We start from the raw sequence: 23612 nt of genomic DNA, 5'->3' as shown, positions 1-23612 counted from the left end.
CATGATAAATCCCTTGTGTGTTTAAACATACTTGGCAATAAAGCTCATTCTGAATCTGATTCTAAATAAAATCACGTAGTAGACCAGGTGTGCACATACTGTATACATACAACGTACTTTAATAGTAACTCTATCTATTTTGAATAGCCGCACAACATGTTAAACAAGTCAGTCTTCATCATAATGCAGTATGAAGGTGTAATACTGTTTCCCAGTCACACAGTTTTGGAAAGAGATAAGGTATGCACATAATGATAAAATTTTAATATATTCATTAAATGCTCATTTAGATGATAACCAATATGCATATATTTAATATTTCATTGAGTAATTAGATTTGCAGTACTGAAATGCATTCGGGATGAAACATTTTGTATTTCCAAGCTCTGGAATAAAGTTTTTGCTTTTAGACATACAGTCATGTGGTTCAGTCTTTGTTGATTTTATGGCTAATCCATAAGGAAGTGGCGACATTGATCACATTTGCTGTATGAAGGTTAAATAGATAGTAAACTACAGAGGATTACAGTAATTATATTCACAGTCGTTTTAAAAATAAATATGCAATATTAAAAGAAAAAACACATTTGAACATTCTAAGCATGAGGTACTTTAACACAATGTAGAACAGAAACAATTGTTTCATTGTGTACATTTTACTTCACACCCAACCTGTTAAATAGATGTTAAAGGTTACTACCCTTTTAAAGAGCACAGGATGGATCATTTTTGACTATTCAAGTAGGCTTTTAGCTTAAACATAACTTTCAATAACTATTTTTTTTAAAAATGTGTTGAGTTGACATGCTTTAAGTGTAAAAATATTAGAAATCAGTGCATTCTGTGCATTGTTAAATGACAAAGACAAGTCTAGCAAACATACTTGTAATGTATGTTGTTGTATGTTTCCTTTCTGTGAAATGGAAATGATGAAAATTAGATCACATTTATTGTAAAAAGATAAGTGAGGTGATAAAGTTTTGCAACATTCTTTTGATTCCACATTGAAAATCAGAATCACAGACTCTGTAACAAACAGCATGTTCAATTTCACATGTTCTCAGTCTATTCTTCAGGCTCTTCGGTCCATGACCCGGTTTAGGAATGTGTCAATCTGAGGTAGCCCTGTGATGATAGTGAAACATGCCCTGGCGCCCTCATGTGGCACACGTCAGAGCGATCTGCTGCACCTTTCCCATTTCATTCAGCAGCTGTTTGATGCTGTGCTTGAGTTCAGGCAGACGGTCCAGTGGCTCTGGAGGCTCCAACTCACCCGTGCAGTCCAGCCAGTTTTCAAGCACTGAAAAAGAAATCAATATAAAGTCACAGCATACATGAGACATTCTCATAATACAAATCACCACATAAAAAACAGCAAAGATCCCTCTGAAACCCTCTGGCACACCATCAAGCTCCCTTTCGATAAAGTCCATCCTTTGAGTAACCTCTTCTTGCATAGTCTCGATATGCTCCAGCAGGCTGATCTTCCACTGCTGCTGAGCTCCGCCCTTAACCCCACCTCCATCAGCACCCGCCTCACGCTTCTCTCCTACATCCTGCAATGGAATAAAGTAACATTCGGGGTCACACAACATAAAACAGTAAGATATTTGAAAGTGTTATGCTCACCAAGGCTGCATTTATTTAATCGAAAATACAGTAAAGGCTGTAATATTGTGAAATATTATTACAATTTAAAATAAATGTTTTACAATGGAATTTATTCCTGCTGAATTTTCAGCATCATTACTCCACTGTCAAATGATCCTTCAGAAATCATTCTAACATTTAATATATCCTTGCTGTCTTTAGTGGTACTTTTAATCAATTTAATGTAGCCCTGCTGAATTAAAGTATTAATTTCATGAAAATGTGTCTGTTCAAAAGTTTGGGTTCAAAAGTCTGTTCAAAAGTTTGTACATGTTAAAAGTCATTAAAGGAATAGTTTACCTAAAAATAAAATCGCAATGACGATTTTTTCATCATTTTGGAGCTTAACAACAACACATATCTCCATTCTCTTTCATTATATGGAACAATGGCACATTCTTCAATATTTATATTCAAATTAGTTTTAGATATACTATTCCTTTAAAAATGTCAGCTCACTGAAGAACGAGAATTTCTGATTTGACCACGATAATTGTTGGCCACCCCTATATTACATGACTATCACTGAATATAGATCCTGGAGAGCCACAGTCCTGAAGAGTTTTGCTTCAACCTTGATAAAAACTCACCAGCCTGTAGCTTTCTAGTCACCCTTAGACCTTAATTGGCTTGTTCAGGTGTGTTTGATTAAGGTTGGAGCTGAACTCGGGAAAAGTGGCTCTCCAGGATCAACACTGGCCACACCTGATGTAATATTAACCTCATTTAATGTGGCCCTCACCATGCTGTGGTTGAACAGCTGAGTACTAGATGTCTTCAGTAGTGCTGGTTGGATCTCTCCATTATTCTGTTGGTCATTCTTCAGCACTGTCTCAGTGTTGTGCAATCGGTCTTCCAGCACTGACTCAACCCGTGTCTTCAGCACCAGCCTTGGCTCTAATACCTGGTACAGGGTTTGTGGCTTTTGGTAGCAATGCTCACTGCTAATGTAGTCCTGAAAGGATGAAGTCAAGGGCTCTTTAAGTTGAATGGCATCCAAGGATGCTGATGCAGAAACTGTTTTTGTGTCTGGAAGAGCCATGGTTTTCATCCTGGATTTCTCAGTCAGCTTCCATGGCTGGCGCCACAACTTGAGGTCTGGATGACTTTGGCTCCTGTGGTAAATTGGTATAACACCGTTTCCATGAGGCTTTTCAAACAACATTTGTGTTATGGGTTCAAACAGAGATAAAGCTGGATCACTCACTGTAGCACGCTAATTTTAAGCTGCAGGCCTTTGAGGACTTCCACCACATGCTGAACGTCTCCTAACAGCTGATGAGTGGCTGCAATCTTCTTGCCGTTCTTATGGGAGTAGTTCTCCAGGAAAGAAAGGCCATACATATGGCCAGTGGTAAGCCAGTCCCTGTCATACCAGTACCGTAGACGCTGTCTCTGACCTCTGATCTGCCCTGGATACACAGAAACAAACACACTTGTAATCTGAAATTAAACTAAAAATAGCCATAATATAGATTTCCCAGCATAAAGAATGGGAATTGACAAAAAGCTGAGTCAAACTACTCAAAGTGCCACTCATCCTTAGGTCTACATTTAAGGTTCCCTTCAGAAAACAACACTAAAATGTGCAACACTTCCAAACCTGGGGAATCCCGGCAAATGAAGCAAGCGTATCGAACTGGAACATTCTCTTCCAGGAGGCCCATACAGGTTCCATGCTGCCAGTACAGGCACTCTTCACACTGAGGTGTGATAGAAAAAACAATAAACATGATGGTTGTTAATTAATAGTGAAATTTTACACCTAAATCTTCTACTGACATATAAATTACTGTTCTTAAGTTTTGGCTGGGTAAGATTTTTCAATTTTTTCAAAGTCTCTTGTGCTCACCAATGATCAAAAATAATAACAGTAATATTATTGCAATTTAAACAGTTTTCCGTTTTAATGTATTTTATCATTTAAAATGTATTTAAAATGTAATTTATTCCTGTGATTGCAAAGCTGAATTTATAGTAGCCATTACTCCAGTCTTCAGTTTCAAGAATAATTTCCTGTTATTGTTAGTGTTGTGCTGCTTAATATTTTTTTGTGGAATCCAAGATAAAAAATTTTTTTTTTTTAGGATTCTTTGATTTTGAATGGTCACCTGTAACATGAAGTCATTTTCCTCTTCCACTTCACACACACAACGGACAGTTTCCTGACTTCCTGTAGTCGAGGCAACAGAGCTACAGCTGAGAGGTGAAGCAATGACGTCCAAATCCGCCCCCATTTCATCTTCACTCCATCCACAGCTGTCAGAGGACCAATCAGAAATGCTATCCTCATCTGGAAACATATGACAAAACATGACTTCAATTATGGGTTGGGGGGGGGACAGACAATTAAATATTACAATGACACTTAAACTTAAGATCATATCAAATTGCTAAAATATATAAACTCAACAAAAACATTTAGACTGATATGAAGACTTCAATTAATTAAATTCAATTTATATTTATATTTATAATTTACTGTTACAAATGGATTTCAGACATTTAGTTACAGTGGTTGTGCACAGAAATAAAGATACATCATCACTCAGAAAACATGCTGAATTTCTTCACCTGATGTAGTTTTTCTAATTTTTTTCTTTTCCTTTAACTTAATTCGCAGAAAGTCTCTAGTCTGTTTCTCTTTTAGCTTGTCACGTTCCTTCACACCTTCTACAAAAGAAAGAAATCTAAGCTCAGTTAGACCATGTCATGTATTAGAGGAAAAACTAAGAATAACACTGTAAATCCCACATGCTTTCTGTGAAATACTATATAAATTTGATTCATCAGTCATACCCATTTCCATAGACCTCCTCTCTCTTTCCTTGTTGAAGTATCTATGCATGTTGCTGTCTAGCTGATTCTCTCTGGTCTTGTCCTTCAGTGATGGCCAGCGTTGGTAACTCTGTGCACTGACAACAGGGAGCGCTAGAGAGCGTCTCTTCACAGACATCTGCACACACTCATGTGATGTAATGCACCTCTTCTTAGAGCTATCCTGATTATTAAGTGTGGTGTGTTTGTCCGTTGCCCTGGTCTGGTCCTGTTCTATCAGACGATCATCTCCATGGTAGTACTTCATATGATAGTGCAGGAGTTTTGCTTTCCGGAAAGACTTTGTACAGCCAGAAACGCTACATTTATATGGATTATGGTCCAAGTTGATAGAGAGCACCGGTGGAGGCTGGTTTCTGATGACTCTGTATACTGAGATAGTTAGATGGTACATTCACGGTCAATAATTCAAGATAATTGTGATGAATCATGATTCTGTGAATTTGATTAGTATAGATCATTACTCACATGGCTCTCTGCTGAAACGGTTGGGGTTGTGGAAAGCTTGTTTTCTTACTGCTACAATAAAAAGATTTTAAAAATCCATTGATCATAAAGAACCAGGTGCTATTTGAGCATATATATATGTTGTACAGATGTGCTGGGTGGGATCTCACCTGTAGGCTTAAAGGTTTCTGATTGGCACTGAGCCTTAGGTACTGCAGTTCCATTGGATGATTGTGTTAGATGTAAAGGGTCTGGTCCTTTTTCTTGACTGGTGGATGCACATGCGGACTTGGAATCATTATGAAAACTTTTTTCTGGAAGAAAGAGATGAATAATGAGGTAATCTACTATTATGGCACCAGTAAACACATTTTTCACATAACATTTTTTTTACATTTGATTTAACAGTCAAACCTGATTCAGTCTTGGTTTTTTTGGAGCTCCTTCGTGCCATTGAAAGTCTCCTCTTCCCTAGAAAATATACAATTAAAATAAAATTTTACATCTATCATGACAAACACTCAACCTTGATTTTTATATTTTTTTGTTTCTATGAAGACATAAACTATTATTATTATTATTTTTATTTTCTTAACTGCATGTTATTTAAAATGCGAAAAAAATCTCCGGGTCTGCTGTATTTGCTTTTGTAGGGCCCAGAATTCTGTTATTATATATAAAATAATAATTATTAGTATTTTTATTATGATTATTATTACTACTAAATATATACACATTAAACAAATAATGATTATTGCTATTGTAATATTTCACTGTAAAGTAAAAAATTTAATATTTAAAAAATCATATTTTTATTTGATGTCTTAATATCTTCATTTTAAAATGTTAAACATAGATGATTGCTTGTATTTTGGTGGAAAACAGCCGGGGGCCCTTAAAGCTTATTACAAGTCATTATAGGTTTGGGAAGATGGTTTGCAAATGCGTGTTATATGCAACCCAAACTCAGAACAGATGCAGAGATGAGTGTGTGCGGAGCAGCATTTACTGCGCACCGAGCCACTCTGAGACCCTGAAAACACTGAATCATGAGCTGCTCCTGTGTAAAGGAACACAGATCCACTTTCACTCTGAAACACAATGCACTCTTTGCAATTTGATTATCGCACTAAGCCATATCACAATTTAAATTTTATTTCAATTATTCATGCAGCCCAACAAATGGAGTTAACAATGATGCCACTGGTAAGACAAACCGATAGCCCCACCCCCAAGCTCATGTTATTGGTTGAGCCAGTGTTGCCAGGTAGGGCTCGTCAAATAAAAAGAACAACATTTTGAAAGCCCAACAGAACCAGAGTGTTTATATTTTTCAGGGAAATCAACCTCATACCACTTGCATACAGTCAAAAAATCACTTTGTACGTACTTCTTATACGCTGCCTCTGTGACTTTCTGTCATGAGGAAGACACTGTCCTTTGATTTCCTCCTTTTTTTGTTCCACCTGGACTTCTGCTTCCTCTGTCTCATTTCTCTTTACCATCTCCTCATTAAAGTTCATACCCGAGTGAAACACCACAGAGTCCTCCATCTTCACTGCAGCCTCCTCTTCTCCCTCCTCAGGCCCCGAGACCTTCTTCAGAAATGACTTACTGTAGTTGTGCTGCCCTACTTGCTCCAAGATGCTTATATTTTCCACTTTAAGGCATGTCCCATTCCCACTGCTTTTCTTCTGTTCACCTTCTTCTCTATCCAAATCTGAGATCTCATCTTCCTCTTTCTCAGGAACATGGTCAGTTTGTCCTGCTGCTTGTTTAGCACTGCTGACTCCATGTTCCTCCTGCATGGTCTTGTCCTTGTCTGTCTTTTTTAACATAGGCGTCTCTCCATTTTTATCAGTTAGTTTCTTTCTTCTCTGTTTGTGTGAATGAGAGAATGAATAAAGGGAGAGAAGGCCAAAATGAGTACTGAAATAGAGGTGCAACATGAATGGGATATAAATGCAAAATAAACCTCTTTGGTGAAGGGCTTCACATGGATTCCTTTGACTGTTTGGATGACACCATCATAGAACTTCACAGTGTAAGATGCTGCAGGAGAATTAGAATCACATATGAAAACATAACATTTCAATTTGAATAAGAATCTGTTTATGTGACACACCTGTTTCATGCAATGAATACAGCAACAGCTTACCATCTTTATTGACAGCCAAGACTTTTGCAGGATAAAATCGACAATCAGACCAGCTGGCAAGAACTTTGTCATTCACATGAAATCCCTGCAAAAGAGTATGAATGAAAACAGAACTAATTAATTTGCTTTAAATGTGGCTAAACCATTGAGAATTCAGGGTCAGAGTATCTGATTCCTAAAAGATATATTGACCTTGATAGATAGCTCTGTAGGGCTCCTATGATACTGTTTCCTGTTTTGTTTTTTGTTTCTGCATGTTGATTGCACCACGTAACAAATTTACAGCTTCCATAAAAATATTAAGCAGCACAACTATTTTCATATGTTTTTCATCTGTTTGATATCTGATCCTAGATTAGCTTGCATATACTGGGATTTTTCAGGAGCACAGTCTGAGACTCACAGGGATAAAGCTGTCTTCCTGCCGTCCCTCTCTCCTCAGCTGAACCCTCTCCATGGGTCTTAGGTATGGACTGGCCCAGTCAAACCACTCATTGTAGCGATGGCTCCACTTGCGATAGTGGATTAAGACCTTCTCATTCTCATAGTCAATCTTCTCAATGGTGGCAGTATACCTGGCAGTGAAATCACACACAGACAGCTTGCTATAAATCCAAGTGCAGGAAAGGCTAAGAAAAAAATAAGTGTTTTTAAAAGAATAGCACTTGCCAGTTCTTCAGACTGTCCCGTGCTTCAAGAGCAGCACCCACCTCAAACTTAATTCCTCGTCTGTTAGGAGGCATTTTGCTCATGATGCTAGCAACTACCTAATATGAAAAAATCCCATTTTAGTAAGTTCCCAGTAGTCATTACATTACATTAGATCGGTCTCATTACTGTTTTTACAAGTAGACCTTTTGAGAGCTAACATGAGAGAAAAGAAAGAGTAAATTAACTCTCAAAAACGTAGTAAAATTGCAACACTTTTTAAAAAATAATATTTTACCTTATACATTTAAACCATAATGGTAATAACTAACTACTAATAACAGTAAGTGACACTGAACTGTATCACAGCAACAGTTTTGGAAGGAAAACAAAACTGTTTTCTTTTAACTACTAATTGTCAAAGCTTGCTAAAATTACACATTGAGGTCACTGGTTACTGAGACTATTGCTGTGTTCTGGAACAAGTTTACTAATTTACCAAGTAAGTATATGACCAGTAATACAAATCTTTCTGTTGGCCTTTCTTCATAATTTTTTTTCACAGGAGAAAGCAATATTATGGATACAGGACAAATATTTCATCTGGAAGCAATGGTTTGAAGATAAAAAACATCTTAATGATGGAGTTGTTTCTGTTAAACTCAGACATTTAACATGGATTGGAGTCGTGTGGATTATTGTGATGCTTTAATCAGCTGTTGGACTCTCATTTTGACGGCACCCATTCACTGCAGAGGATCCATTGGTGAGCAAGTAAAGCATTTCTCCAAATCTGTTCCAATGAGGAAACTAGCTCATCTACATTTTGGATGACCTGAAGGAAAGTACATTTTCCGCCAACTTGAAAACTTTTCCTTTAATGGTCAACATTTTACTATATTATTCAGACAGTAGACCCCATTCCGTAAATCATTAATAAACTATTTCAAATAATTTTTATAAACAGTGGATTAAAAAAAAAAAAACAGTTTATAAGTGGAAAAAAGGAAAATCCAGGAACATCCAAGTTACTGATGAAGGTTAATTAAGTATCTTTTAAGTTTTGTCTTAAAAAATAACGTCAGATTCAGCTTGAGATTCACAGTAAAAATTAAATTAACTTTTTATTTTTTTTAAACAGTAAATTAAAATACTTTAAATGATTAATTATTGAATAATTAAATGAATAATTTTAATGATTCAGTTGAAAACACACTAAGCAGTTATTACAACAAAAATCAAGATTTCTTTTGACATAAATAACATTTAAAATAATTACAAATCATAATTTCTGATTTTTTTCCCCCTACCAAAGCAACAGCAAAATCTTTCCCATAAATCTACAGCATTTCTCTACACAGTGTAGGTGCAAAGAATCCAGGTCATGGCATCATGCCACTAAACACTGCAAACAACAGACGTAACTTAATTATCAATAGCCTACTTACCTAAGCCTCTTATTTCTACACAACTTTAATGTTTAAGTTCAAAATCAACATTCCTTTTGTATAAATAAAACGTTCAAAAAATATTAGGAATAGATCTATCTAAATTATTTACATTTTAAATTATTGTAACTAAATAAATTATATAAATCATAATATTATAGATTATTAAACACTATGAATATATTTAATTAACTGATTTACTCTTGCATGAGTAGACATATAAGTGAGAGTATTTAACAGTGATTTTAATAGGTGCCCCCAAATTCCTGACAATGGAAACAATAGAGATGCCAGATACTCCAACATTACACTAGTTTATTATTCCCAGATCAACGATTTCTGCCTGTCTATAGCCAAAAGCAGACAGAGAACACCATTTAAGACGATCTGAAATCCTACAGAGCAATATTCATCTTAGTGAAAACACGAGCAGACATCAACTTCCTGACTGATCCACACCCTCCACGAGAAGAATGACATGGATAGTATCGCCAGTGCCACTCCCACAGGCAAGCTGTAAATCACAACATGCTTCTACCAGTGCACACGTTACATTTATTTGATTTCATTACCTAAAATCTGTAATTGCATATTCAGTTTTCTAAAACAGCATCTTTAAACATTCCACACTCGAACAAAGTCTTGCCATTGCGAAAACAGAATTATAAAATGCTATAAGGATCAGTTACCTGCTGTGATATCCGTCTCTTTTACTATAAAGGCGCGTCGTGCATCTATTAAAGTCTCTTTTATTGTAACAACGTTGGGCGCGAGATGCACGCACTTACTATTTTCCAATGTGTTCCACACAGACTACCGGTACGAACAATACAGCAACCGCGCATGCGTCAGCGTCTGTAGAAAAGACGTCGAGCAGCTTTATTGTGAGGTACAGGCGTTGCTTTGATACAATACCTTTCAAAAGTAACAGGTCATTGAGTAGCTTTTTTTCTTGTTTCTTTTATTCAGCAAGGATCATAGACTGTATAAAAACAGGCAAGGATGCATTAAATTGATACAAATTGGCAATGAAAACATTTTTAATGTTTTTAAGATCTGTATCTCAAATAAATACTGTTTTTTGACCTTTCCATTCATCTGAGAATCCTGAATTATGAATTGTATTACAGTTTCCACAGTTTAAGATGCACAACTGTTTTCGACCAAAAAAAAAAAAAAAAAAAATTTTTACTTGAGCAGCAAATCGATTTCTGAAGGATCGTGTTACTGAAGACTGGAGTAATGGCTGCTGAAAATTCAGCTTTGCAATCACAGAAAAGTTATTTTAAATTGTAATATTTCACAATAGTACTATTTTTTTTTTTTTTTTTTTTTTTTTAACTGTTTTCTGGTCAAATAAATGCATCCTTGGTGAGCATAAGAGGCTTCTTTCAAAAACGTAAAAAAATCTTATGGATCCTAAACCTTTGAACAGTAGTGTATTTATTTAATGTAACAATCTAGGTAAACCATATAGAGCTTAATTTGTTTTTAAAAGAGTAATACTACAATATTTTCTTCACCATTAAAATATAAAACAAATAAAGGTATCACATCTTTGAAACTTTATTATATTCCTTAACATCCATTTCACACAAAATACATACACAATCCAAAGGTTGTATAGAATATTTTGCTCATTCACAATCAGCCGATTACACAAAATACTAAATACAAAAGTGTTTTTATTTATTTTTTTTTTTTTTATTTTGACAAAATCTCAATATCTCTCATATATATGTGTAGTGTAGAGGAGCTATTTACAAAGCTTTATTTACATACAAAGACTCAAAAAGAACACGATTACACAAAGGGTTTCTTTTCAGATAATTCATGGATCTTTTTCCTCTTTTTCCAAGATTTTAATTTTTCAAATGCTATTTTACAGGCATCATATAATGGCATTTAATTCCATTCCATTATCACTTAATATATTTTATTCATTTACAAACTCACGCAAAAGTAGTATATCTAAATGGTATGTACGAGGCTGCAGGAGCTGGGAGCTGAAAATTTACCATTTCAAGACTCTGGACAATTTTCCATGAAGGACATTCCTGACTATCAGGGAATAATAATAGCTTTTACAAAACAAAACATAAAATCATAAAATAAAATATAAATATTTTAATTTTGAAAATTTTGTATTTTAAATATAGTGTGATTTATTCACACCCTAACAAAACCTATTTTTCTCTTTTCAATAATTAAAGCTTTCAGATTAAACTGAACAAATACAACGCTCATACATGTGTCCTGTACATTACACATGATCTTTTTTAAAAATCCACAAATACACAAAGATACTGTCAGAAAACAAACAAAATAAAGTGGTTTCTTACTGCCTGTCACTGACTTACTATACAAAACAAGCAAACAGCATTTGAGTGCTCACAATGCAATGCATCCATGCAAGTTACTTTTAACTTTGACCCTTGCAATGCACATTGATGCATGTAAACCATTAACAGGTTTGCATTTTTTCATGCATTTCTTAAACATGCAATGAACTTGGGATTTCCACTCAAAATGAAAAGAAGAAAAAAAAAAAAACACACACACAAACAATTATCCTTAAAAGTCTACTTTTGTTTAGATTTTGTCCACAATGCCATTTTTGTGACTGTGTTTGTGAGCAGGTTGGTTGTGATTCGTGACACTGATTCGTGTTCTGCTAATAAGTAGTAAGAACTTTAAACAATGCCCTCTATGAAGCTTGTGTCCAGATGTACAATGAGCATTCGCAAGAAAGACATCTCTTTGCGGGTGTTCTCAAATATGACACGGGGGTCATCCGACTGGCACCGAAGGCAATTAGGAGCCATTACCATAGCAAGGTTGTTCACGTCCATTTTAGTTACTGCAACGTTTGCAGGCTGAGCAAAAACCTGAGGAAGACATGGGATATGCATCAGAGCAGTGCAATAAGTCAAAAGACATTTTTGTACATTTGCTGAATATTGTGTGTGTTTGTTGAGTGTTGTGAATACCTGTAGGAAGTGGATGAAGTAGCACAGCACCAGTCGGTTGAGCTCAGGCAGCGACTGCACCACCCTGATGGCTGCCGCAGGATCATCGTAGTTACTGACACACTGCTTGTAGAAGCTCATGGGAATGAGAGGCTCCTCCAGCTCACGGTACCACAGCTTCATCAGAGAGGCTGAGGGAAAACAGTGGTATAGATGTTGAACTGTTTTTGGAATGATAATGAAATGCCAGTACATTTTTTCTTCGACTATGTAATATTCTTATAAAAGCATGAGAACAGTTACTCACCAGGAACATTGGGGTCTGATAGATTTTCAGGAATCCTCCATTGGTCCACCTGAAGCTTCAGTGCATTGACTTCATCAATGTCACCAGGAACCCTGCGGGAGACGACTGTATTGTTACACTCAAGGACCACCAGAGGGAGACAGCACACCATAATTATGCATGCACAAGCGACTGAGTTAGAAAACACTGTATTACTGAGTTTGGATAGCAAAAGCATGCAAGAGTTGCAAAGTATTGAACAGACATTTTACACCAAATTTCTAATAAAACTAGAACCTAATTTAGACACACTACCATTTAAAAGAAAAATAAAGCATCACGGTTTCCACAAAAATATTAAGCAGCACAACAGTTTTTAAAATTGATAATGTTTCTTGAGCACCAAATCAGCATATTAGAATTACTTTTTTTTTTATTATTAATTAATCTAATATGACATACTCTGAAGATCATGTGACACTGAAGACTGGCGTAATGGTAGTAATAAATACATAAGCCCTCTTTCAAAAACATTACGAAAACTCCTACAAAATTTTGCACAGTATAATTGAATCAGTTCAGTTAGCATGTTGATATTTGACCCTATGAGCTGCATAAGCCAAAAAGCTACAGTTCAGTGTTTTGTCAAGTCACACTGCTTCTCGTTAGTCGGCTACAAAATGTATCTTGTCACTGGAAAAGCTACGCTATTAGGAAACAACTGTTCTAATGTCACATTATCAAAAAATTTACTTAAGTCAGTAGCTTCGCAACTTTAAATTAGGTACTTGTCAGCACACTCATATAGTTAAATATAGTCTGTTCTCTTATTCTGCCCAATTATCAGGAATTTGAGCAGGTCGTACCTGAATATGCCCTCAGTCTGCGCTCCACCCAGAGCCAGCACATACTGAGACAGCTGCACTTGCACCCACGGCAACTTCCTGTCTGGGAAGAGTTCACTCTGCCGCTCCATCACTTCATCTAGAGAGCTGCCGAACAGTGAAGGGGTCATAATGGCACGCCGACTGTGGTCCACTTCCTCCAAACTAGGCTTACGAAGACCCTAATGGGAAAACAGAGAAATTACCAATTATTTTTCTCATTCTTAAATGTGTGATTCTCCAAACAGTGTATTTGATCAAAACTCACCTTTTTCCCTCCAGTGACCGCCACTTTCTGGAGCTTCCTGTAGCAGTACTTGGCATATGTGCTGATGGGGAGAGCTAGAGGCAAAAAGACATAAGTGATAACTACTATTCTGAGACACAGGGCCTGCATAGTCTAATTGCGGACAAATTTATATCTAATGCATCAAAACCTGTGTTACAAGGTAAAGACTTTGAGAACTGAGTCACTTTTCTTTGTCCGGAACATGGCTAAATTGCTCAATTATAGTTATGGAATAAACAATCATGGAATCACAGCGGCACGTGGGGAGTGAAGCACTTCAAAATGAGTCAATTGTTTTAAAAATGAATGAAAAATGAAGATTCAGTTCCATCTAAAGTGTGGAGGAGGAAATCCTGCCAGCACATTCTGTCAGTACTGACTCATCAGATCAACATGTGAACTAGAGGAGACAAAATAAACAGACAGAGGGCTTTTCTACTAGGCTGCGTTTCATCAGTGTGCTGTGACTGTCTTGTCCTTCTGTTATGTAAGAGACAAGGACATTAGGACTATAAAATTAGACGTCGCAGAAACATTTTCCACTAGTTGGAATAAATGATATTCCCAGAAATCGCTTGACGTCAGATTGTAAAACAAACTCCAGGCTTGTAGAATCACTGGGATTTATTGTAGATACAGCAATGCTGAATTTACAGCAGCCTATGTTCAGCATTTTAGAGAAACCACAGCCGTTCTCTACAGGATTCCTCTGGTTTCAGGAGAGCCTCATAACTCCAAAGTAAAATCCATAGGGGGCATTTTTAATACAGGCTTTGAGAATCCTAACTAAAGGAGCCAGATGGTAAAAATCAGCTCGGCGATAAAAAGCATCTTTTCTGGAATGTGCCCCAAATTCGACACTTCTTCAGATTTATGGCAAACAGGTGACAGGCATCCATGTTGATACAACCTCTTGTTAATTTCCATGCACCAGACTGCAGTTATGTCTAATAAGAGATATTGCATCATACATTTGCACTTGTTCTCTTTTTTTCCCTCGATTCCTGAACCTAAACAGTTCATTTACAGGGTAAACATACAGATTCTGTTGCATTCATACACGCAGACTTAATTCTGGTATTTTGCATTTGAAATGAAAGGCAACAATAAAGTGAAGGAAAGCCAGAGGAAACAACAATCTTTTCAGAGGCCACAAATGAGACCACACAGATCTTTCTGGTGACTCCCCATGTCAGAGAGATGAGAGCTCCTTCATCAGGGCTTCCAACTTAACATCCCAATAAAGCCCTCAGCTGGGCCGGCTCTATACTCAGACCAGACCTAACCTCAAGAATCCCCCATGGTGACTCACACCCAGCTGCAGCAGTATCTGTGAAGTCGACCTACTCATCTGGACATCTGCCCATCAGATCCAACTAAATGACTCAAAAACATTGCAGGCCAGGGCTGACATATGAGCCATATCCTGCTCCTTCAAGTGGCCAGTGGCTGGTGCTGGTCTAATGGGCTTGTGACTACAGTAGAGGCGGCTCATGAGTAGGTCTGCATCAGCGGCTGTGAGTCACTGTCATGTCACGCCTGCAGGCAGTGAGACCCAGTGTAAGGGATCCTCACTGCGGTCAATGCCACGAATACATTTAGGCAGAAATCTGATGAAATCATCAGGACCACTCATTGTGGTAACAGTCACAAGGTCAAAGTATCACCATATGAAGCATAAAGGCACTCTCTTTTACTGATAAGCACACGTGACGTGTCCTGCCCTAAAGGGCTAATTAACAGTTTTATTGACACAGCAAATAACTGATTCCACTAATGCAGCTACAAATGAAAAGTACTCAATATATCTCTACAGAAGCGTTTATACCAACATCTGATTCTCCTTCAGTGGATTTTCATAGTGACGTAAATCTCTGGTGGATGCATTACATAACTTTTTCTCAAATGTCTACTTCAACAAAGTGACATTAAAGGTCAATTTACATTTTTTTTGTTCCAAAGTGTCTCAGATAAGGAATCATCCATAGTTCAAGATAAACTACCTTCTGTTTCCTCCTCTGAGTTCTCTTTCCTCTTCTTCCTTGACTTTGAGTTCTTCTTCTTAATATCCTGCTGGTCCAGTATGTACTGGGTTACTGCAATGGAAACACAGAAAGCAGAACAACCCATTAAATAACCCATACATAAAATAGTGCTGTCACTTGATAATTAAAAGAAAAGAAAATAAAGAAAAACAATAAATTATATGTACATACACAATTGTTATGAAATACATATCTGTTTATGTTTTAATATATTTTAAACTATCATTTATTCCTGTGAATTTTCATCATCATTACTCCAGTCTTCTGTGTCACATGATCCTTCAGAACTCATTCTGATATGCTGATTTATTGTTCAAAAACATTTTTTTTATTATTATCAGTGTTGAAAACAGTTGAACTAAATATTTTTGTGGAAACAATGATACATTTTTTCAGGATGAATAGAAATGTATTCTTTTGTAACTTTTTGTAAATATTTTGTAACATTATAAGTGTCTTTACTGCTACGTTTGATCAATTTAATATATATGTATATATTCATTAAATCACTATCTTTACATAAGCTATAATAAAGATAATTCCAAGACATTACATTATTGTGGAAAACAACTAAAGCAATGCAAAAAGTATTTTTAAGTCAATATAGTTTTTGTTTTATTTCCATATCACTGAACAAAAGCCTATTATTAGATCACAGCAATCCATTTTGCAATTGTGTTGGTCTGTTTGTAATTGATCTGTCTTGTCAGTTTCAAGCTGTTTTACAGCACAAGAATGTATCCTGTGTAAACAGCTTTTTGTTGATTAGGTGAAACACACAGCCTAAAAGTCTAGTGTACATGTTTTTAAATAATTAATTGACAAACTCACTTTTCTTGTCACTGGCTGGCTCCATGTGTCGCTGAATGTAGCCTTCCAGATAGCAGCAGAACTTGGGTGAAGGAGCGAAGAAGGCAAGGCACACAGCCATGAGCTCCCAGCCTGCTGCCAGGCTGCGTGGGCTGGTGTTACCTGTGGTCTGCCTCACGAGCTGGACATAGAGCTCGTCCCTCAGTCCCTGCATGCCCCAGCACTTCGTGACAATGAGGAGAGCCGCATGGCGCCGGTCCAGCCGTGAGGGTCGGTCTCCCATGTACGCCTGGACGAGCTTAAACACCTCGCAGGCTTCTTTGCGCACAGTGCGGTCGTTGGTCATCAGCATGGGCTTCTTGATGGAGCCTCTGTTCCAGGACAGCATGTTGGCGATGGAAACTCGGCGGCGGAACAGGCCCTGGGTGTGCATGTTCAGGTGCTTGCTGGCCCAATCAGCCATGTTGCTATCTGGGGGTGGGGGTTTACGGAGGGTGGCGTAGGAAATCTGGTAAGCCCTACCATCACTTGCCTGCAAATTGGTATCGCTGGCTACGTGCCGATGAGGGCCGAGTGAGCCCATTCTGCCATCTACCATACCTTTCTTTCTACTATCCAACTGAACCATTGGCTCCAGAGTTCCCGCCTACAGAAGAGGAGAAACAGGGTGTTCATAAAACAGCTATTTTTACACAGCAGCTTTGTTCATCTGCTTTTCACAGAACTTAACTGTTTTTGTCCTTCAGTTCTTCTCTGCAATAACTGCAAGATCAGCATTTAAACTCATAAATTAACACAATAAACTCCATCAAACCCAATAAATAAAGAATTCCCAACCACAATAGATGAAGTTATGACCAATCACTGACATAAAAATTCCTACAAGTAAGTCATTTCTCCTTCTATGTCTCTAAAAATAGTGCAAATCCAGCAATGGCCTCATTTTGATCCCTAGAGGAATTTTGTCCTGTAAGGAGGTCCCTTACGCACTCATTGCCTCTCTCGCTGTACTCAAAGTTGTATTCCTGTTACAAAAACCAGACACAACATGTGTGCCAACTTCACTTTTATACCTCATATAACATTTTGAGGACACTGTGGGTAAAAATTACATAATTCATACGTTTCATATGGTGTTTATTAAACTCATTGATCAGTGTTATTTTAGCATTATATTTATATACCGTTTGTTTCAGTAATTTTGTGACATGCTATTGTCATTTTGTAGTTGTTCTTTTTTAATATATCCATTTAGCTTTCAAACTATTCAATTTTAGTGAAGTACTTCAATTTTCACTTATTTTAATTAAAATAGATGCCAAGGCAACAAATTTTTTTTTAATTATGTAAAGCTAACATTTATATTTTATTTTATTTAGGCTTAATTAAAATTAACAAAAATATGTTGTATATTACATTAATTTTTTTACATTAGATTTTTTTCTGTATATTCACCTTCATCTGCCAATAGTTTTGTGAATTAGCACATTGAAATGCCAGTGTGGTGAAATGGCTTATACACCAGGGAATGAGGTGACCTATGATGTCATCAGCTTATGGAACAATCCCCAGCAGGTCCCAAACCCCTAATGGCTTCACCGTAGACACACAATTGGTCTGTACAGTAACCACGCCTGTCCAGGACCCAACTGTCCCGTCTGTGTCAGCAATGCTACCATATGGGCCACAGTAGCCATCCTTCCTGCTCAACAGGCGTCTTGTTTTGCAGCTCCGCTACGTTCTGGCATTTCACCCATTACCATGGCAGACCACTGCTGGATTCGCATCAGAGGATGGCGGGAGGGGAAGAGGTGGGCACAACGAGAGTAGATATCATCACCTCTTTTTAAATAGGTAATGAAAACATTTGCAATGATCTGTAAGTCTCAAAGCCTTAAAATAATCCCTTTAATATTTCCAAAGCTGATTTGGATCAAAACCCAAGTAGTCAATTCTTGAAGGCATTTGAGAAAGTACAGTACTCTTGGCGCCTAGCTGTTGAACAATGTAGATAGAATTCATCACTGAGGGAGGACAGATTACAGCTTTCCTACGGGTCAGAGCGGCAGTGACCGCTCTCTGAGTGATCATTGCCCTTAACTAAAATCATGTGCAGACGGGGAATTGCCTCTAACTTGCCTGACTGCAATGTTGAATACCCAAGAGAAAGATGTTGTTGCCTAATTACGCTTTATGATTTAGACTGAAATAACTACAAGATTGATATTTTACATCACTATTATGTTATAATGGGTGACATAATAATCTGTTTCTAATAAAGACCATGGGGAAAAATATCAGACAGGCATGAAAAACTTCAACCAAACCAAGCTCTCTCCCAACAGTCCCATGTGGAGATTAAACCAATACGACGTCTGGGTTTTAATGATGCTGAAACTCAAGATTTCAACCAAACCAAGCTCTCTCCCAACAGTCCCATGTGGAGATTAAACCAATACGACGTTCTCAAAAATAACAAGGTAAAAGTTACTCCCCTGGGGGACCTGTGTGTTAAGCTCATTGTAAGTAAGTGATAGTTTACCGGAAGGTCGCCTGTAATATTTTACAATAAGATTTAATTTGTTAACATTAGTTAACGTATTTAATTTATAACTATACCATTGTTCATTATTAATTCATGTTCTTTCCTAATTAAATGGATAGTTCACACAAAATGCAAATTATGTCATCATTTAATCACCCTCATGTCATTGCAAACCTGTGTGTAGTAGATGTTTTTGTCCATACAGTGTCAGTGGGGTTCACTGTTGTTTTGGACCCCATTTTCTTGCATTGTTTAGACAAACAGTTCTTCAAAATATCTTTTTTGTGAGTAAAAAAAAAAAAAATTCAGTTTGGGTGGACTAACACTGCAACCAAGATTAAAAAATGCTGTAAAATTATTGTTGATTCATGATACCCTACTAATGTTCATGACTTAAACCTTGTTGTAAAGTGCTAACAAGCCATTTCTACCAAAAGAATACTAAAATTGAACTCATATGTAGTACCTGTGAAGGGGGTCTGGCAGTCTCAGGTGAGGACAAAGTCACACTCTTTTCAAGCGTGTCCACCTTTTCATATGTCCTCTTCTGTCGTCCCGGAATCTCCAGAGGTATGAAGGCCATACTGGGATGGATACTTGTTATGCTTAGTGACCTGCTATAAGATGCAATGTCCTCCCTGGAGGAGCACCGTCCCACACTGTGGGTGCGCTGGGAGGAAGAACTCTCCAACATCTCAGAGTCCAGACTAGCTTTGGTCTCCCGCATGGTATTTGAGCGACTAACCACCTCCCTCATCTCTTCTATCAGACGCTCGTTCAGGGCTGTGAGTTCCCCAGTGCTGCCCACAGACCCGGGTCGGCCCTGGGCCCCAGCACCTATCCTCCTCCTGCTTTTCCTTCGCAGACTGGGAGATGGGCCAGTTGAATAACCTGAGTCTTGGTAGCTAATGGGGGGAGGTGGTGGTGTCGAATAGTCCAGAGATCCGTGGCTGCCCTGCCGGCTGTGGTGAACTTCCATGGCTCTGAGAACACTTGGTTCTACGATCCTCCATGACTGCATCTTCTCCAGGCTGGCGGGCTCCTTCTGAAGCCCCCTTGTTGGGAGATGCAGAGATTCAGATGCTGAGGTTGGAGAGGGGCTGGGAGAGGGGACTGGTGAGGTGGAAAGCAGCTCTTGTTTGGGGTCTACATTCACCATGTGCTTGATACAATCCAAGCCTGCTGGACTATAGTCCGATGGATTTCTCTTGTGTCTGGAGCTGGTGTGAGATTGACCCGGTTGCTGGAGAAGTTTGACCTTCTGGAGACTGTGTCTAGATGGGCCGTTATGTAGGTGAGCACTTTCAACCTCCATATCTACTGGAGGCTCGTCGTAAATGGGGTAATCAGATGATGGATCATCGTAGAGGCGTGCAGTTGCTCCATACTGAGGAGATACTGGCCTAGGTGAGCTAGTCTGTGGCTGGAGAGATGATGTCGAGTCCCCAGAGGTCACCAGGCAGAAGCTGCCATTGCTCACCTTCCTCAAGTGGTGGGCCTGCCTCGTGTCTGCTGATATTTTTCCTCCTGGCGTGGTTTTGTAAGCCTGTGGTGAGAGCATGTAGCCTGAAACAGATTTGACACTGCCAGTATTCAGTGTGCAGGCACTATGATCACTGGTTTTACTCTGAGGAAGATGAAGGGAAGCAGCTCCGCTGGTTCCTCTTGTCTGGCTTCTGCCAATGCTGCTCACCTTTACCAACATGGTAGCTTTGGATCCAGGAGAGGGCTGCCATCTCTGAGATGTGTCTCTTTGCTCTTCCCTGTTGTAAAAAGTAAAAGAAATGCATTTTAGTTTGTCAGTATAAACAAGGCCAGAAATATAGAAAGAATTTGTAAAACCCAGGAAAATGAGGCAAAGCCAACACAAATATACAGAAGCAGTAGAGAAAAGAAAAAAAAAGCGAATCTATGAAGCCAAAACCAATCATCTTTATGACGCCTTTAATGAGTCCAAATCTGCAAACTTCATCATCGCCTTTATCATCCAGACAGCTCAAGCTAAATTTAGGGAAACTAAGGGTCTGTTAAGAGTATAAAATGTCTATTTAAACACCCATAATGCCATTGTCAGGAAAACAAAAACATGATTGTTTAACTGAAATCAGCACTACAATGTTTGAGTTTAAAACAGTTTTGTGGTGAAAATGAATGCAGTTCCTTTAATTGTTCTTGTTCGAGAGTTTGCCTACAACATGTTATTGTCACTACGCTGATCTGCTGCTGCTTGTAAACCCAACAATAGCCACAGCTTTAGGAGTCAATTCGTCCCGGTGTGAACAGGCCAAACTAAAAGCACTATTACCAGCACAACATTTCCTGACAAATGCTCCACACTGGTTAATTTACTCATTAACCTCCAAAATTAAACAATATACATTTTTATAGTAGTTTTCTGCCAAATGTTAGAAAATATATAGTGAAAACTCAACAAAAGTTATAGGTGTTTGAAAAAAAAAAAAAGTTACTCAATTATAGATGATCCCTAATTGCACAAACATTAAAAAGAAATCAAACAGAGAGTATCAAATACTTTATTTACTGTTATTGTGTGAGTGATTCCTATATTGAAAGAAGTGTATGAAGGATATGCTTTCTCAGGGCTTTTATGCACACAACTAGATTTCACAATAAAAACCCCCAAAGAAATCCTCTGAAAAAACCTGCTTAGGCGACCTCCTCTGGGAATTTCTAATGAGTCACTTCTCAAATGAACTTCCTCTTACACCTTTACATTCCATAAACACAAACAAAACAGATCTACCCTATCAAACTCAGAAAGACGAGATAAGTGGTAAGAGATAAGAGAACTGGTCAGACTGTAAGTACACTTTTACAACCACCGCAGTGACAATGATAATTAATGTTTAATTTTTGAATTTGGAAGTAATATTGGTGTATTGGTGTGGGGTTAGCATTTCTTCTATCTTCTGTGGGATTTTGTTTTTTTTTAATTTTTAATTTTTCTTTTTTATTAATTTCTCACACATTTAAAGATAAACAACCGTTTGAAATGCCAGACAGGTACAGCATATATGAAGACTGGAAGTCAGCCATCTGGCAGAGCCTCAAGGCCATTGTAAAGACTGTGTGACATGACAACATGACAATCAACAATGTTTAAAGTCTTTCACACCGCTAGAAAGACTTGACACTTGAATCACACTGAGTGTGAGTCTTTAGATGGTGTTGGTTTTCTCAAGGTGGTGACGGTGGGACATTGCTGTAGGAATGTTACCCAAAGAGAAGACTATAAACAAGTAGCTGCTCTTTCCTGTGAAATTCAGCCTTCAGCGTTTTAGCATGACACAATGACATGACATATCTTCACAAGGTCACTTTAACAATACAGCAGAGCAGAGTGATAGCTATGTTTTTAAGCTGCTTAAATGTTGGTAATGCAAAACAAAAAGCAAACAGTAATGTAGATTCGGGTCTCCAGGATGTGACACTGAACATCCAGAAGAGATGTTTATGTAAGGCCCACAGATTCAATGTGCTGTTGTTTTACGAGTATGGCCAATGTGAGCAAGCAGGCAGCTCAACTTCCTGCCCCGAGGAATGACTGTTAAAAGATTTCAAAGGACAAACTACACAGTACAAAGAGAAAACACTAATGCAGATATAAATTTAGCACCAACTTTACTGCTGCACTTTTGAAAAGTTCCTCAGAAATGCGAACAACCATTTAACGTACACTACTCTTCAAAAGTTTGGGATATGTAAGATTTTGTTTCCTAGGCTGCATATTTGATCAAAAACACAGTCTAAAAACCAATAATACTGTGAAATAAAATTACAATTTAAAATAACTATTTTCTATTTTAATACATTTTAAAATGTATTCCTGTGATGGCAAAGCTGAATTTTCAGCAACCATTACTCCAGTCTGCATTGTTGCATGATCTTTCAGAAATCATTCTAATATGCTGATTTGGGGCTCAAGAAATAAAATCCATGCTTATTTTTATAGCGCTTTTCATGATACATATCATTTCAAAGTAACTTTTCAAGCAGAAGAAACATTTCTTTCTATTATAATCATCATCAGTGATGTTGTGCTACTTATAATTTTGTAGAAATCATGATAAATTTGTTATTATTCCCTGATGAACAAAGTTAAAAAACAATACAGCATTTATCAGTAAAATAAATCTTTTTTTAACACTTTGTATTTTCACTTTACCATCACCCTACAATTATTACAGTACATCATTTAGCTCACAAAGACATGGACAGAGACATCAGGAAAACTCAAAACTGGTTTAAACAACTAAACAACAGTAAGTTTATACATTGCCTTGAAGCCTTTGGGTGAAACTATCACATATAGATACCGTCCTCTGACATTAAACGGACATACAATACATGCACAGGTGAGTCAAAACACATATGTGACCCTGGACCACAAATTCTGACACTTACCCACAATTAGAATTTTCCAACAGATCAAACTATTTTTGGAAATCTGAACATATCTAATGTCGGCAGATATATACAAACAATCTAAATAACTAAATTCTGTCTAATTTTTGCATTGTTTGCTTTCTGAAAAATAACCAAATCTACAGGATATTTATTTTTACTTTCCCCCA

The 23612-nt window shown here is 37.5% G+C and overlaps 2 protein-coding genes across 6 annotated transcripts in view; both read right to left on the bottom strand.

Annotated features, from left to right (window-relative positions):
• Positions 1–105: 105 nt before the first annotated feature.
• Positions 106–10033, bottom strand: LOC109059397 (PHD finger protein 20-like). Of its 4 annotated transcripts, none has more exons than XM_042766392.1 (17): positions 9879–10033; positions 7763–7860; positions 7497–7668; positions 7094–7178; positions 6911–6987; positions 6326–6812; positions 5350–5406; positions 5106–5249; positions 4957–5004; positions 4450–4860; positions 4225–4323; positions 3762–3943; positions 3254–3353; positions 2858–3062; positions 2393–2765; positions 1406–1556; positions 106–1300 (listed from the first exon to the last, which is right to left on the bottom strand). In XM_042766392.1, the coding sequence occupies exons 2-17, from the start codon at positions 7843–7845 to the stop codon at positions 1158–1160; spliced, it is 2817 nt and encodes a 938-aa protein (XP_042622326.1). In that variant the 5' UTR covers positions 7846–7860; positions 9879–10033; the 3' UTR covers positions 106–1157. The 4 variants fall into 4 exon arrangements, with proteins under 4 accessions (XP_042622326.1, XP_042622327.1, XP_042622325.1 ...); XM_042766391.1 differs by having other exon boundaries at positions 109–1300; positions 4957–5007; positions 9879–10032; XM_042766394.1 differs by having other exon boundaries at positions 110–1300; positions 4957–5007; positions 7804–7860; positions 9879–10031.
• A 1311-nt stretch (positions 10034–11344) lies between these two features.
• The window catches only part of eif3s6ip (eukaryotic translation initiation factor 3, subunit 6 interacting protein), a 35654-nt gene continuing 23386 nt past the window's right edge, over positions 11345–23612 (bottom strand). For both annotated transcript variants that reach the window (XM_042766387.1, XM_042766386.1), the window contains 8 exons: positions 19484–20780; positions 16494–17118; positions 15621–15713; positions 13597–13670; positions 13311–13510; positions 12466–12557; positions 12180–12349; positions 11345–12077 (listed from right to left, as the gene is read on the bottom strand). In XM_042766387.1, the coding sequence (XP_042622321.1) occupies positions 11883–12077; positions 12180–12349; positions 12466–12557; positions 13311–13510; positions 13597–13670; positions 15621–15713; positions 16494–17118; positions 19484–20780 (2746 nt within the window). In that variant the 3' untranslated portion in view covers positions 11345–11882. The remainder of the gene's footprint in view (positions 12078–12179; positions 12350–12465; positions 12558–13310; positions 13511–13596; positions 13671–15620; positions 15714–16493; positions 17119–19483; positions 20781–23612) is intronic.

This window comes from Cyprinus carpio, chromosome A11, assembly GCF_018340385.1.
Source record: "Cyprinus carpio isolate SPL01 chromosome A11, ASM1834038v1, whole genome shotgun sequence".
Classification (NCBI taxonomy): domain Eukaryota; kingdom Metazoa; phylum Chordata; class Actinopteri; order Cypriniformes; family Cyprinidae; genus Cyprinus; species Cyprinus carpio.
This window is presented reverse-complemented; position numbering and strand designations above follow the sequence as displayed.

Coding starts and splice junctions, on each gene's coding strand:
- LOC109059397 (XM_042766391.1), bottom strand. CDS start 7,845: ATGAGCAAAATGCCTCCTAACAGACGAGGAATTAAGTTTGAGGTGGGT. Junction 5,008..5,105: donor AGAAACCTTTAAGCCTACAG/GTGAGATCCCAC, acceptor TTTTTATTGTAG/CAGTAAGAAAACAAGCTTTC. Junction 3,063..3,253: donor CATTTGCCGGGATTCCCCAG/GTTTGGAAGTGT, acceptor CTGTGTATCCAG/GGCAGATCAGAGGTCAGAGA.